Source organism: Cannabis sativa, chromosome 1 (assembly GCF_029168945.1).
Source record: "Cannabis sativa cultivar Pink pepper isolate KNU-18-1 chromosome 1, ASM2916894v1, whole genome shotgun sequence".
In the NCBI taxonomy this organism is placed as follows: domain Eukaryota; kingdom Viridiplantae; phylum Streptophyta; class Magnoliopsida; order Rosales; family Cannabaceae; genus Cannabis; species Cannabis sativa.
In genome coordinates, this window is record NC_083601.1 from 52005124 (window position 1) to 52020176 (window position 15053).

The 15053-nt window shown below is 24.6% G+C and overlaps 1 protein-coding gene across 2 annotated transcripts; it reads right to left on the minus strand.

The window, feature by feature from the left end:
- Positions 1-1060: 1060 nt before the first annotated feature.
- Positions 1061-5051, minus strand: LOC115705383 (peptidyl-prolyl cis-trans isomerase CYP22). Of its 2 annotated transcripts, none has more exons than XM_030632717.2 (7): positions 4902-5051; positions 4696-4739; positions 3889-4158; positions 3629-3721; positions 2173-2205; positions 1713-1769; positions 1061-1488 (listed from the first exon to the last, which is right to left on the minus strand). In XM_030632717.2, the coding sequence occupies exons 3-7, from the start codon at positions 4150-4152 to the stop codon at positions 1378-1380; spliced, it is 558 nt and encodes a 185-aa protein (XP_030488577.1). In that variant the 5' UTR covers positions 4153-4158; positions 4696-4739; positions 4902-5051; the 3' UTR covers positions 1061-1377. The 2 variants fall into 2 exon arrangements, with proteins under 2 accessions (XP_030488577.1, XP_030488578.1); XM_030632718.2 differs by having other exon boundaries at positions 4882-4996.
- Between the last annotated feature and the right edge of the window lie 10002 nt (positions 5052-15053).

Consider the following 15053-nt stretch of genomic DNA (forward strand, 5'->3'; position numbering starts at 1 on the left):
CTTTGGGGTTGGCTCAATGAGCAGTCTTTTTATGACTTTGGCATTGACTTGATAGGACTCAACAAGATGGAGGCTCTTTAAGGAAAAATACAAATCAATAGAAGCAATATATTAAGATGAATAAAATAAATCAAGAAAATTACAACTCAATACTAACAATACAAGGACTATAAAAAGATATAAATAAGTGTTACAATTCTAAAAACACACAAAGACAAAAGAAGAATACGATTATAATTATAACTCAAAGCATGAAATACATGTAAATATAAAAAGCAATTGGAGAATATAATATAGTATACTATTGTATAAGAGAGAAAAAAGAACGCATAAGTGTAGCAAGAGGGGGATCACTAAAACTTGAACAAGGTTTCAACACCTTTGTTCAAAAAATTATTTCCCCCCTACTACCAAGCACTCGGTGAAAGATGTAAAAGTTTTTGAGAATAATCAAGCCTAGAGAGTCTTCTAACTAGTGTTCAATAGATAGAAAACAAATGTGTCAAAGAGTGAGTCATAGGTACTCATTTATGGTGTAGGTGAACTACATTTGAACCTCACACCTCATGATAGTTACCAATTGAATTTAGGGGAGTAAATAGGGTTTAGAATGTTGGCATTGATGCTGAAAACGTCCCCATTTAAGAGACACATTTTGCAATGTTTTTTTAGAAATTGGGAGCAAAACCATTAAGCCTCTTCAAATACGTTTAAAACATCGAAAACCCCATAACGTCAACTTCCAGGTGACATGTCGCCCAATGCCAGGCAACATCGCCAGATGCATTTCCAGCCAACTCAAATTTCAATTTTGTACCTCCCTCTCCCAGCCAACTTTTCCACAAACGTTTCAACACTCATTTTACTGATATAAATGAGTTAAAAACATTTTCCAACAACGACATTATCATAGTTTTTAATCTCATGACATCTTTGTGTAATAACTCGCATATTTCCACAATTAAGCAAATGTGATTCATAAGTTACAAATCCATTTTTCTAATGTTACTAAATTATCAAACTATATATTATATAATTTAATCACCAAACACATTATATACATTAACTTCACATTAATATATAATATGTCACATTTTAACCTAATTATAACATTTGTTAATAGCAGATAGTATTTTCAAATAATATCTCATCATCATCAAGACTTTTCTATTTTCTTACCCTTTTCACCTCTCTTAAATTTCCAAAGATGGATCTTTCATATGACCCGCCGCTCTTGCTAGCTTACCAATTTGGGTATGTTTTCGTTTATGCTTTTCATAAAAACTAAAATATAATATTATTCTTTTTATTTTTATAATAAGAAAATCTCTACACATTAAGTGGTCAATAATAAAAAGAGTTGCAGTGAAAAGTCTCTTACATCTCCCCACACTCCGCAATGATACATGCCAATTTAGGCCTGTTGTTGGGTCCAGTAGCCACATTCTCAATCTTCCTAACTACCAAAAGACCATCTCCAAGTACTCTCTGCACCCAAAAGAAAAAGAAACAAAAAAAAACACAATTGAATGCATGAAAACTATAAAGCATGACCTTATACATAATAAATTAAATATACAATTTTTTAAATTTCGATCGGTTCCACGATCAACTTCAGATCTAATATCATGACTATCTATATAGAAAATTTACCAGGGAAAGAAAACAATTTGTCACAGAAAACAACATATCTTAGAATGTACTGTACATACCCCGAAAACAACATGCTTGTTATCCAGCCAATCGCACTTAGCACAAGTAATGAAGAACTGTGTTCAACAATGGAATGAGAAAAAGTTTAGTCAATACTCGGTAGTTGATACAATTTGAATATTTAACAAATTCGAAAAACAAAAACTCCTTGAAAATTTTGATACTCTTCATTCCACTATGGAATTTATTTTATAATGAAAAGGACAAGGGGAAGAATGCAGATCATAATGTATGCCATTTACTTTATATAAACAAGGAAATTTTAGTGATGTTAGTCGTAAGAAGAAATAAATAATTAGTACTAAAGAACTGAAAAGTTGAATATGAATACTAGGCCATTTGAAAACACACACAAAGTGCCAATCACTTAATATATGATTAGTAAATGCATTTGAGAGTAGTGGCTTTGTGGGTATCCTTATGTATGTCTGTTCGAATGTTAAAAGTTTAAGAGATTACCTGACATCCATTGGTATTTGGCCCACTGTTTGCCTGAAAGAGGAGGAAAATGAAAAACTTGCCATCAGTCTACAAAATCAAATCTTTTTTCTCATAAAACTTGAGAAAGAAAGGATTTCACCAAAGAAACTAATTGATAACTAAATAATATTAGCAGTGCATATTCAGTATCACCATTAGCATGTTGACGAGAAAAATACATAAGCAAAGAGGAGAAATGGCGAGAAAAATTCCAAACACGATTTGGAAGCTCTTTTGGAGGCACACTGCAAATTTTAGTAAAAACTCCACCAGAATTGCATCGCTTCTCAAGGGTTGGAGAACAAGATATACCCAAAACCCCAAGGATGCCTATGTGAATTACACACAGATAAAATTTCAGTGGGAAGAGCCATCATAAAGAGAGAGGGACTTTAAATTTGAATTCTGTCAAACCTAAAGAGGGCTCCAACCCCAAGGAATATTACAATGAGAAACTTGAAGGAACCATACTGTGTTGGTTGAAACTTTACAGCTATATCAGTATACCAAGGAACTACACGATGTTAGCTGAAACTTCACAACTATACCAGTATACCACTCAAGGGAAAAAAAAATTCACTAGAAATTCTGTGACTTATCTTATGTAAAGTTGGTTTCCTTAAGGATGTGTTTGGAATGCTAGATAGAAGAGGGCTGAGATTATATAATTTTCCAATGTGTTTTTTATCATATATTCATATAATCCACCTGGTATGAAATAATACTATTCCAGTAAGAACTTTGGACTATCTTTATCCTAATCATTTCAAGAGGCACTTCTCATAATTTCCCTACATTTGGAAGACCGTAATCCCTTCAGAGGTCAAAGTTTTCAGCTGGCTACTCTCCTTGGGCTCTTTGGCTAGAAAAAAACAATAGGATCTTTAGGGTGTAGAATTTGAGGGATTAATCAAATTATGGGTAGCTGTTTGTATCTATAAGACTAGGGATTTTAATGTGTTTCTTTTTACTAAGAAATTGGAACCTGTGATATTCATCAAGATGATCTCTTATCATCTTCCATTGTAGGAGATCATACCTTATCATCACCATATGTTATTCTTTCCCCCATCAATAAAAAATGCGGTATTTAATCAAAAAGAGGAATTTCTGTTTCTAAATGAGCAAACTATTCATACCCTATTCTTTTTTCTTATTTATTTCACTGTAAAAAGACAAGCAACTCACTCAGTCATTTGCATTTGTAGCTATCTTATTTTCATGTGATGCAAAGTTATCCTAAGCAAGCATCAAACAACAATATCTGATTGGATAATTTGAATGAACAACTCACAATAATAAGATAAACTTTATAAAATAAATTAGCTGGAAACTAGAATTGAGAATGTCTTCGAGTTGGAACTTTAAAGAAAAAAAAAATTATATGAGTGATCAGAAACAACATAACATTAGTGTGATAGAAGTGGAAGCATACCATTGATAAGAGGCCAGGACCAGTGTGTTTAGCAGTGAAATTTTCATCGTCAAACTTATGACCATAGACAGAAACACAACCACTGCCATCACCCTGCAAAGCCAAAAGAATCTTCCAAATCAAAATCTGAATAGAGTTGTTGAGGAACTTAAAGAAGAGAGAGGATGACTCAAGAGGGGTAGGTCTGATGTTTGAGTCCCCGGTACCTACGTGCCACATAGCAATTACTATAGAGAGAGAGAGAGAAAGAGACAGGTAACCTTGAGAAAATCACCAGCTTGAATCATGAAATCTTTAATGACCCTGTGAAACTGAGAGCCTTTATAGCCAACAGGGAGCCCAGCTTTTCTGTACTCCCCAGTACAGAACTGCCTGAAGTTTTCGGAAGTTTTGGGTGCAATGTCAGCGAACAGCTCCATTTTGATGCGCCCGGCAGGGATGGTGCCGATTGTAATGTCAAAGAAAACGATCGGATTCTTTGGGTTTGGAGGTCGCACGTGCCACTCCACACCAGGAGCCGCCATTATAAACTGATCAAAAATAAGGTTTTCAAATTTAAAAACATTTGATTACATCTAGGCCCAAATGGACATACGTATAACATATAAAATTTCATCCAAATTGAGCAAACTTCAAAATCCTTGGATTTTTCAATGTATAAACAGACAGTTTAAATTAATAAACTACTTATGAAAAACCAAACTATTAGACAGCAAAAATTTGAATTATTACTCCTGGCAACTCAATAGTTTCAAAATCAAATGAATGCCTAAAAAGGAAAGAAAAATAGAACAGTTCAAGTTCAACCACACAAATCTCCAACTCTTGAAAACTCCACTTTCAATTATGTATCACTTAAAATGTTCGTGGTTGATTTGATTTAAGCACCTACAGACAGAAATTGGATCATCCATATCTTTAACTTATATTTGCTAGCACAAACCTCCTATGGAACTTAAATAATTAAGCAATTTCCTTGAGAAAAGATGTAAAATACACGTATAGAATGAGCATTAAAGATGAACAAAAATTGAATTGAAAGAACGGGAATTGCTTGAGTAGTGTACCTCAAATTAGTAGAAGGAGATTTACAAACTTTGTCGTGATTTATCTGTGGAATCAAAAGAGAAAAGTTGTTAGTTACCTAACTTCCAAAGACTGAAGCAACAAAATCAGAGAGTCACTGAAGAACGTAAAATTTCATAGGAAAAGCTTCAAAGGTTGAGATTTTGCATAAAGATTGAAACCCTAACCAAAGCACATCGATTGATACCTTCGTTAGGTGGGTGATGGCGCCAGTCCACAGTAGGGAAGGGCTGCGTGTCGACGGAGATGGTCAGGGCGGCAAATGGTGAGGATTTTTAGGGTTAAAATATGAAATTTGCTTTATTATTATTACTAGTAAATTAAGCCGCGCTTTGCGCGGTATTATCCAATTTTTGTAATATTTTTATATTTTGAATTTTTTAAATTAATTAAGTGATATAGTATACAATATAACATTTTTTTATAGAATAATATTTAACATTTTGATGTGTGTATTATACATGAAATAACACTTGAAATTATAAACGAAATTTGTTATTGTCAAAATATGTAGAAAATTGTAATTTTATGACAAATATTAAAAATTGTAGAATTAATAGAAAAATTGCATATATTTTTATAATAAAACAAATAAAAAATAATTTTTAAGTTTAATAAACTCGTCTTATGACTGATTATGCAATTTATTTATTATTATTTAAAAACCTATTTAGACTTTTTCTCCTTCAACTACAAAGAATGATGTAAAACTATCTAAGTATGATATGTTTGACTCACTAAATAAACGAAAAAAAAAGACAAATATCTATAAAATTATTAAGATAGCTTGTTATTATATAAGTATTTAAAAGTTTAGATTATAGAATTAATTTTATCAAATTATATAAATATGAAATTTGTATCTTAAAGTATAATATAATAAAAAAAGAGCTTGTAATACACCAAGCTAATAGGACCGTATAAAAAAAATACACAATTTTGTATATAAAATATGTAAAAGAAAAAAAATATTATGTAGTATAGAATGAATTGTTATTACAAGATTAATATAAGCATGCATGCTCAGTTTAATTTTTTTTGAGACCAAATATATGTGTTATTCTCAAAATTCTAAAATTTTAACTAAATGAATATAAAATGTCACTTAAACTTATTTGTGATTTAGAAAATATAACCGTCTTTTACTTATTTGTATAGTATTAGAAACTTCTTTTTATTTCTCTAAAATTAATTCTTAAATTTGTTCTAGCTCTTCTTATTTTTCTTATCATTTTAATATGTGAAAGCATTGAATGAAAATACATTATTTACATAATGCATTCACATAAAGAGTATGTTATACACATAACACTAATCGTATTGCCCAAACCTACATCAATCCCTCAAAAAAAGTTATACAAACTAATCATGGTAGCTTAAAAAAAGTATCAAGTTTTGTTCAACGACTTATTGGTCAAATTTTTATTCTTGAACAAATTATCATTAAATAGTATTTATTTAGCACTATAAAATCTATTAACAATATATATATTTTAATGGCAAGCATAGAGCCTAAATCTTTCATTAATTTATCCTTCTTTTTTTGTGCTAATTAGAACCTAGCTCCATTCAATTATTAATATATATACATACTGTAGTTACTGAAACAAATCTTCAAAAAAAATAATATATCTATATGAAGAATTTTTATTTGTTAAATTAAAAATATATATATGGAGAATAAAGTGATTAATATATATATTTATATATATAAATAAACTGCAATAAGTGAAATGAATCTCCAAAATATATAATATCAACTCCAAAAAAATTTCATTGCTTCCTTTTATATTTTTCATTTATATTTTGTGGAAAACAATTATAATGGGAGACATAAAATTACAGAGAATACATAAATATATAAACATTATTGAGAGAAATCTAATTATACCAGTAATATTAGTATCTAGATAAATAAATTAGCATTATACGTACTTACGCCATCTATATTGAATAGACTACTTGGTAAGGATTGGAATGATCTTCAATAAGTTTAGTGGATTAATAATATTGAATCCTAAATTGCCAAAATTCATAGAAAAAAAAAAAAGAAAAAGACCATTATATATACTGTATATGGAGAAATAAAAATTCTACCTTAAGGGAAAGGACAAGTAATATAAATCTTAACCCTAAATATATATATATATATATATATATAGATAAATATAGAGGTAAAAAAATTACCAAAATCATTTTTTGAGCAACAACATAAAATTGTTGCAAGATGTAAAAATAGAAAATTGTATAGAATGTACTGTGCTCAATCATATTATAATAATATTTGGGCAAGAACTTTCTTAGAGTTTGTTCGGCTTCTTGGAAAAAAAAATGCAAGTCTTATACAGCCAACATAATACCAGTTATGTCTTATCAAAGTATTAAGAATCTTTCCTGCAATGTAAATACATAAAAAAAAATTAACTAAATGCATAAAATCTCTGTTTCAAAAAAAAAAAAAAAAAAAAAAAGCGAAAAAATCTAAATATGATAAAAAAAATATATAAATTAAACTATATTCTCAAATAATATATCGTATGCAATCTATACATACCTCAGACCACACATGATATATATATCGATCATTAAAAAAAAAATAATTACATGGAATCAGTCATGGACTTCACCCAGACCACACATAGTACTATTGATAGTATAGTGTATATAAAGAAATCTAAAGCAATGTATATCAATAACAAAGACAACTAATGAAGCATATATATAGCTCCAAGACTATCTTACACCTTTCAAATTTAACTCTTTTTTATTTATGTATGCAACATTAAAGTTGGAATAAATAAAAAATGTCGGTCAAAATATCAAAATCAATGCATATATAATTCTAATATTTTAACTTAAAGTCATATAATAAGACATAATATAAAATAACTCAATATAAATTTTGGTATTAATGTAATAATTAATAAGTTAACGTATAAGTTAACATTTGGTATAACTTTTCATAGGATATACATTAATGATTTTTATAGGTTTTTTTTTTAAGTTAGAATATTAATAAGGATTAAGTTAACGTATATAGGTTACATATTTTTGAACTGAAACATTTGTAAAAATACATACATTAATAATTTCAACAAAAAAAAAGGAGAATAAAATAATTAGAAAAAGAGAAAAATAAGCTTTGGAGAATAATAAGAAGTTAAGCATGCCACATCAACTCTTCTAAACTTTCCTTTATATATAGATATAGATTATTATTATTATTATTATTATTATTATTAGGGGATTACCCATTTACTGTTTTTTTTATTTTTTTTTCTTTTTTAAATTTACGGTTTAGTTTCTAAAGTGGTTGCAGCTTTAATTGCAATATAAGTTTATATACGATTTTTTGTTGTGATTTAGGTTGCAGCGCTAGTTGCAATTGGAGTTTCCATGTAGAATTCCGTAAAAATGCACAAAAAAAAAACTACTTTGAAGTGCAAAAATAAAAAAACTCATTATTATTATTATTATTATTATTAACTCAAATATAATTTATTCTCAAAAAAATAAATAAATATAATTTAATTTAATAATTATAATAAAAAGAATATTAGCAGCAAAACTATCTAAAACTAGGGAACTAAGCCGCGCTTTGCGCGGTGTTACCCAATTTTTGTAATATCTTTATATTTTGAAAATTTTATATTAATTAAGTGATATAATATAAAATATAATATTTTTTTTTTATAAAATAAAATATAACATTTTAATGTGTGTATTATAAATGAAATAACACTTGAAATTTTAAACGAATAATTTGTTATTGTCAAAATATGTAGAAAATTGTAATTTTATGACAAATATTAAAAATTGTAGAATTAACAAAGAAATTGCATGTATTTTTATAATAAAATAAATAAAACTAATAATTTTTAAGTTTAATAAACTCGTCTTGTGACTGATTATGCAATTTTTTTTATTATTATTTAAAAACCTATTTAGACTTTTTTTCCTTTTAACTACAAAGAATGATGTTAAAACTATCTAAGTATCATTTATTATTCTGTAATATTATTTTTTTTTTGTGTGTAGCTTACTTGATATGTTTGACTTACTGAATAAATGAACCAAAAAAAAACAAATATTTATAAAAAATATTAAGATAGTTTGTTATTATATAAATATTTAAAATTTTAGATTATAGAATTAGTTTTAACAATATGAAATTTGTATCTTAAAGTGTAATAATAAAAAGAGTGTTTGTAATAAATCAAGCTAATAGGACTATATAGAAAGAAAAAAATACACAATTTTGTGTATAAAATATGTAAAAGAAAAAAATATTATGTAGTATACAGTAAATTGTTATTACTTTTTTGGTACCAAATATATGTGCTATTCTCAAAACTCTAAAATTTTAACTAAATGAATATAAGATGTCACTTAAATTTATTTCGATTTAGAAAATATAGCAGATCTTTTACTCATTTGTATAGTATTAGAAACTTATATGCATAGGAAATATATATTATATTAGTCACTAATAAATCTTTTAAAAAATAAAATTCATAAAAATTTATATATATAATTTTTTTCAATTTATATGAACTATATATATAAATTTAAATTATAAATATATTTTTCAATATATATGTATTGGAAATTTTAGAAAACTAAAAGATTCAATAAATTTCATGCATATATATTATTTATAAGAATAAGAATATCTTATATAACAATAAATAATAAGATTTATAAAAAAATATGAAAAGACATGAGTTCTGTGCATATAATTTAATTGTAATAATATACAATTTATTATTATTATTATTATTTAATATGATTAGATTATAATAGATGTAGTCATAAGTTACACCAATAATAATAATAATAATAATAATAATAATAATAATAATAATAATAATAAATGTAAATGTGAGTTACTCGTTTAATTATATAGATTAATAATAAAAAAAGATAGAGCACATTAGGAAAATTTTATAATATGAAAATGGAATATAAAAAATTAATACATATATATAAACATTAATATATAACTAAACTCTAAAATTTTAACCCAATAAACAATTGTATTTGGGACTATATACGAACATTAAAAAAATAAAAACTATACAAAGAATATAAATAGTTTTTTTAATAGAAGAAAACAAATAGTTGTAATAATTAATAAAAAAAATATTAATACAAACATAAATAATAAAATTATACAAATAATACATAGTTATTTTTTGTTACAAATTTTTATCTTGAGGTAATAATAAAAATTCTAAATAAATAAAAAAATTGAAAAAATAAAAATATGAAACATAACTCTAGGATGTCATTTTATATTGTTTAACATCAATATTATATAGATATATAGATAGATATTACATAAATTTTGTATTTAGTTAAAATTGCTATATAGATGGAGAAATTGAATTGAAAAAAACGTATAACTAATAGTATTATTAGGGATTAAAGATAAGGATGTTATATTTTTTATTATAATCATTAAGTGAAAAAAATTATTAAAAAAACACTGCAATTTAAAAAAAAAAAAAGAATATTAAAAGAAGAAGATGTCACCTCACATATTTTAACATCACAATTATAGATGTACAAAAATTTTATTTTTATTCACGATTTCGTTATTGGTATTGAATTCGATGATAAAAATATAATGAATAGAGTTGTTTTTCCATAAGCTTTGTAGTTGGAGCCGTGGTGGACTACGACGAAGACAAAATTTATACTGAAAAAAAGTGTTAGAATTAGACAACTTCTTCAATTAAAAAAATGATAAACATAGTTTGATTGATTCAAAGAAAGAAAAAAATAATACATACTAAAATATATAAACAACATTAAACAAAATAGTAATGAAAATTAAGAATTTACATTTTAAAAGATATTCTAATTTACAAACCCTTACATATTGCACATCCCAATACATGTATATATAGTGGTATTCAATCTAATAGAAGTTTTGAAGTGGAATAATTATATTGTAACCGAATATTAATTATATTTTTTATAAATTGAATGGAGTTAATAATAAAATAATAAATAAGAAAGGGGTTATAATAATAAAATAATTTAGAATTAGAGTTATAAAAATGAAAGGTCATTAACTTTTTCAACTAAATAAAACTACATTAATATTGAACATAAATGATTAAATAGAAAAAAATTAACAAAAGAAAATTAAAAAAAAAAAATGAAAGAGCAAATACAATATAAATAAATATAAATATATAAATTTATTCTTTTATGTATATTTTTATATTGGAAAATAATATATATTTATAATGCTTAAAATTATTTAAATAGGGAATGTTATTATTATTATTATTATTTTAAAATTTTAAAAAAATTAAATTAGAAAAAGTAAAAAATTTTAAAAAAATGCCAGCAAAATATATATTTGAATAATAAGAAAAATAAAATGATGAAAAACACAAAATAATATTAGATTATGAGTTATAAAAAATGAAAAGTCACTTATTTTTTCAATTAAATAATGCTACTTTTATTATTAAATAATAAATGATTTAAAGATTTTAATTGATGAAAAAAAAAAAATTAAACAATGTGAAAATTGAGAAAACAAAAAAATGGAAAAAAATTCATATAAAATATTACCTCATTTTTTTATGGTTTATTATTATTATTATTATAATTATTATAATTGTTATTATTTGAATTGAATAATTTATTATTTATTAATTTTTTAAACTTACATTTCGAATGAAATTATACATCCATATATTCATTGAATATTGATTGACTAATAATGAGTATGAAAATCTTACCAAATAAATATGGTAGATTGAAGAAAATATATGATAATAAAAAGATTGGTAATTTTCTTTTTTGAGTTTAAAAAAAATAATGTAAAATAAATGTGAAGAGAAGAGGAAAGGTTAAGAAATGTGAATAAAAGAGATAAAAATAATTAAATTAAAAGTAGATAAGTTACACTTAACACAATTTAAAAAGAAAAAAATTAAAAAAAGTAAAAAATAAGTATTAGAGATTATAAGAAGCTTAAGATGCCACATCATCTCCTTAAAACATTCCTTTATATAGATATATAGATAAATATATAGATAGATATATAAATATAGCTATATGTATATATTTTTTTGCAATATAAATATCTATGCATATATTTTGAATTGTTAAAGATTAATCAATTATATAGGTTTACAAAATTACTATACATATATCATATTTTTTGGGTGTAATAAAATATTTATATATATATAGATGAGAATACTAATAGTTTAAAAGAATACTAATAGATTATAAAAAATTAAGAATGGGGAGGTTACATTATTTATTTCTTATTATTCAATAGAAAAAAATTACAAAACATAAGAAAATAGAGAAAATAGAGAAATGGAAGGAAAAGATGCCACATCAATGCTCTTATGCTTTCCTTTATTTATATATATAACCGCGCGTTGCGCGGTCTCATAATAATAATAATTGAACTTATATATTAATTTATTTTATGAATATATATTTAATATTATTTATAATGTTAACTTCTAATTAATTAATATTATTATAGTAACTACCAAATAAAAAATAATAGCACAAAATCATATATTCATTGGATCACATCTAATATTTTTATGTCTACCCAGATCCGATCTAATCATATATTGGATGTTAGATTTTACTATCCGATCCGATCCAATTAATTTCGATCATCCAATAGATCCAACATTCATTGAATGTTGGATTGGATCGGTTCTATCCATTAGATGTATATCATATATATTTATTGGTTTAATTTGAGTTTATCCAATATTTTAGACTTAGTATTTTTTGGATTAGATCGGATCCATCCAATATTTTAGGTCCAGTATGTATTGGATTGGATTGGATTCATCCAATCCAAGAAAAAAAGAGTAAAATTTTAATGTTAATTTTCATATATACATATAGATTTTATTTCGATTGGATGTTGGATGTATTGGATTTTTAGAAACCTCACCATCTGATCCGATCCAATTGAATATTTAAAAATAACATCTAATTCGATCCGATCACAATTGGATATCCAATGTTTGGTGGTCAATTGTAATTGGATCGGTCGATTCTCATAATATTGGATCCATTTATGCACACCTATAATATATAGAGATTTATAAGTGTATATTTAAACACACATTATGGTAAAATATATGGTTCCTTAATATTGCTCAAATAATGTCATTAAGGTAACTGAAATATTTATAGAGATAATAGTAAGATAATGCTATCATAATAATATATACGTTACTTATTTTATTTTTTAATTTTATTATAGTAAACATTACATATTTATTAAATATGAAAATATTAAAAGAAATATTGAAATATATAATAAGAATGTACATATAATATTATATATAGATATTATTAATAAAAACAACATAATCATTTCATGGTTTATATTTATTATATATAGAAATTATATATAGATATATAATAAGAATGTAAATAACAATTCTATAATAATATTTTTATTCTAACTCTAGGGCAATAAAATTATATTTTCTTTTGTAGGGTATCTTTTTATGTGCCTTATTAATTAAAGAACAAAATACTATATATTAAAATATAAAAGTAGTAAAAAAAAATCACTTATCTTCTAACTAATTCTCATATATCTCAAGTATATATATATAAATTAGTGCAAATGAAATAGGGCAAGATATTGCTACAGTCAAATCTATTATAGTATAGGTTATAATAATATAATTAATATACACTACACGCATTTAAAGAAAATAACAATTGAGTTTTATATATCATAAATAAAAGAACCTATAATTACACATTTCATCAAAATTAAACTTACTATAATTTTAAATGCTAATATAATAATTAGAATGGGAGTTAAGAGAACGAAAGGACACTTTTCATTTAAATAAAAATATTATTATTAACTCATGATAAATAATAAAAGATTATTAAATTATTAATAATAGATAATGAATAATGAATATATAAAAATTTGAATAATGTATGCATGTTTTTATTACAATTATTATTACTATTTTTGCTATTTTTATTTAATTAATGAGTATAAATTTGTTATTAGACTATTAGTTAGTATATAAAAATTCATCTAAAAATACTACAAAATAAAAAAAAAAAAACACACTTCTTTTATATAATGCATATATATAATATAATATTGTAATACTTAGAATTAGAAATGTATTTTTTTAGGAAGAAATTTATACTAAAATTGCAATTTGAATCCAATAATACTCTTTTTTTTTTTTCTGTTTTTTGACAGTAGTTAAATATCAAATAATAGTAGGAACGGTTATCGGTACCAAAGAAAAAAAACATTTTATAGTTATTAATAAAGATTATCTCTTTCTTGATAAAAAAAAAGTATGTTTTACAGGTTCTCTTAAAAAAAATATATATTACAGATTCAATATTAATTAGGGAAGATGAAAAAAAGAAAAAAATAATTGAAAAAACTAAAATACATATAGAAAATAATAAAAAAAAAATATTGAAAAAAACTATTTTTTCCTACCATGTTCTGCTTCGTCCCTCTACTGTCCCACTCCGAATGTGGCCTTCCATACTCCACCCTAACTCCGCGCCAAGCTTTTTGAATTGGGGTTGGTGAGTCATCGACCCAAAAACTCTTCTTCTTCCTCTTCTTTCTTGCTTTTTGGTTTTGTTTTGTTACAAAAATGATCATTTATCTCATTAATGCATTACAAACTAATGTGTGAATCATTTCAGAAAAAAAAAAAAACTACATGTGAGAATATTATTGAACTTCTTCACGATGCTCAATGCCAACAATAACATGTACATATACACAAATTAAAATATTACTACACACTCCAACAAATACATGTACATATATATAGATGTATGAAAGTGGAGTGATAAGTAAAATATCATAGAAAAACCAAAAGTTGTAACCGATTTTTTATTGTATTAAATAAAACAATATGCACTCATTAGTTTTATAACTTAAAACTGAAAAATAATAATAAATTATAATTAATATACAACTTTTTTTTTTTTGGTTAGAAACTCTAAATAAATAAGAAAAATAGAGAAAATAGAAAAAATGAAACAAAGCTCATAGAAGATGCCATGTCACATACCTTAACAACACAATTATATAAATACATAGATAGATAGATAGATTATTTTTTTTTTGTGGTAATTGCTATTATTAAAGTTATACGATGATATATATTTCATGTTATTAAACTCAGTTACTAAGCTAGTCGTATTATAATTTTTTTTTACCATGTTATACTTCCTTCTTGATTAAAATATAGCAATTAAGTTTTGTAATGTTGAAAGTTACAATTGTATAATGCATGAAAGTTACAATTATTTATTGGAGTGC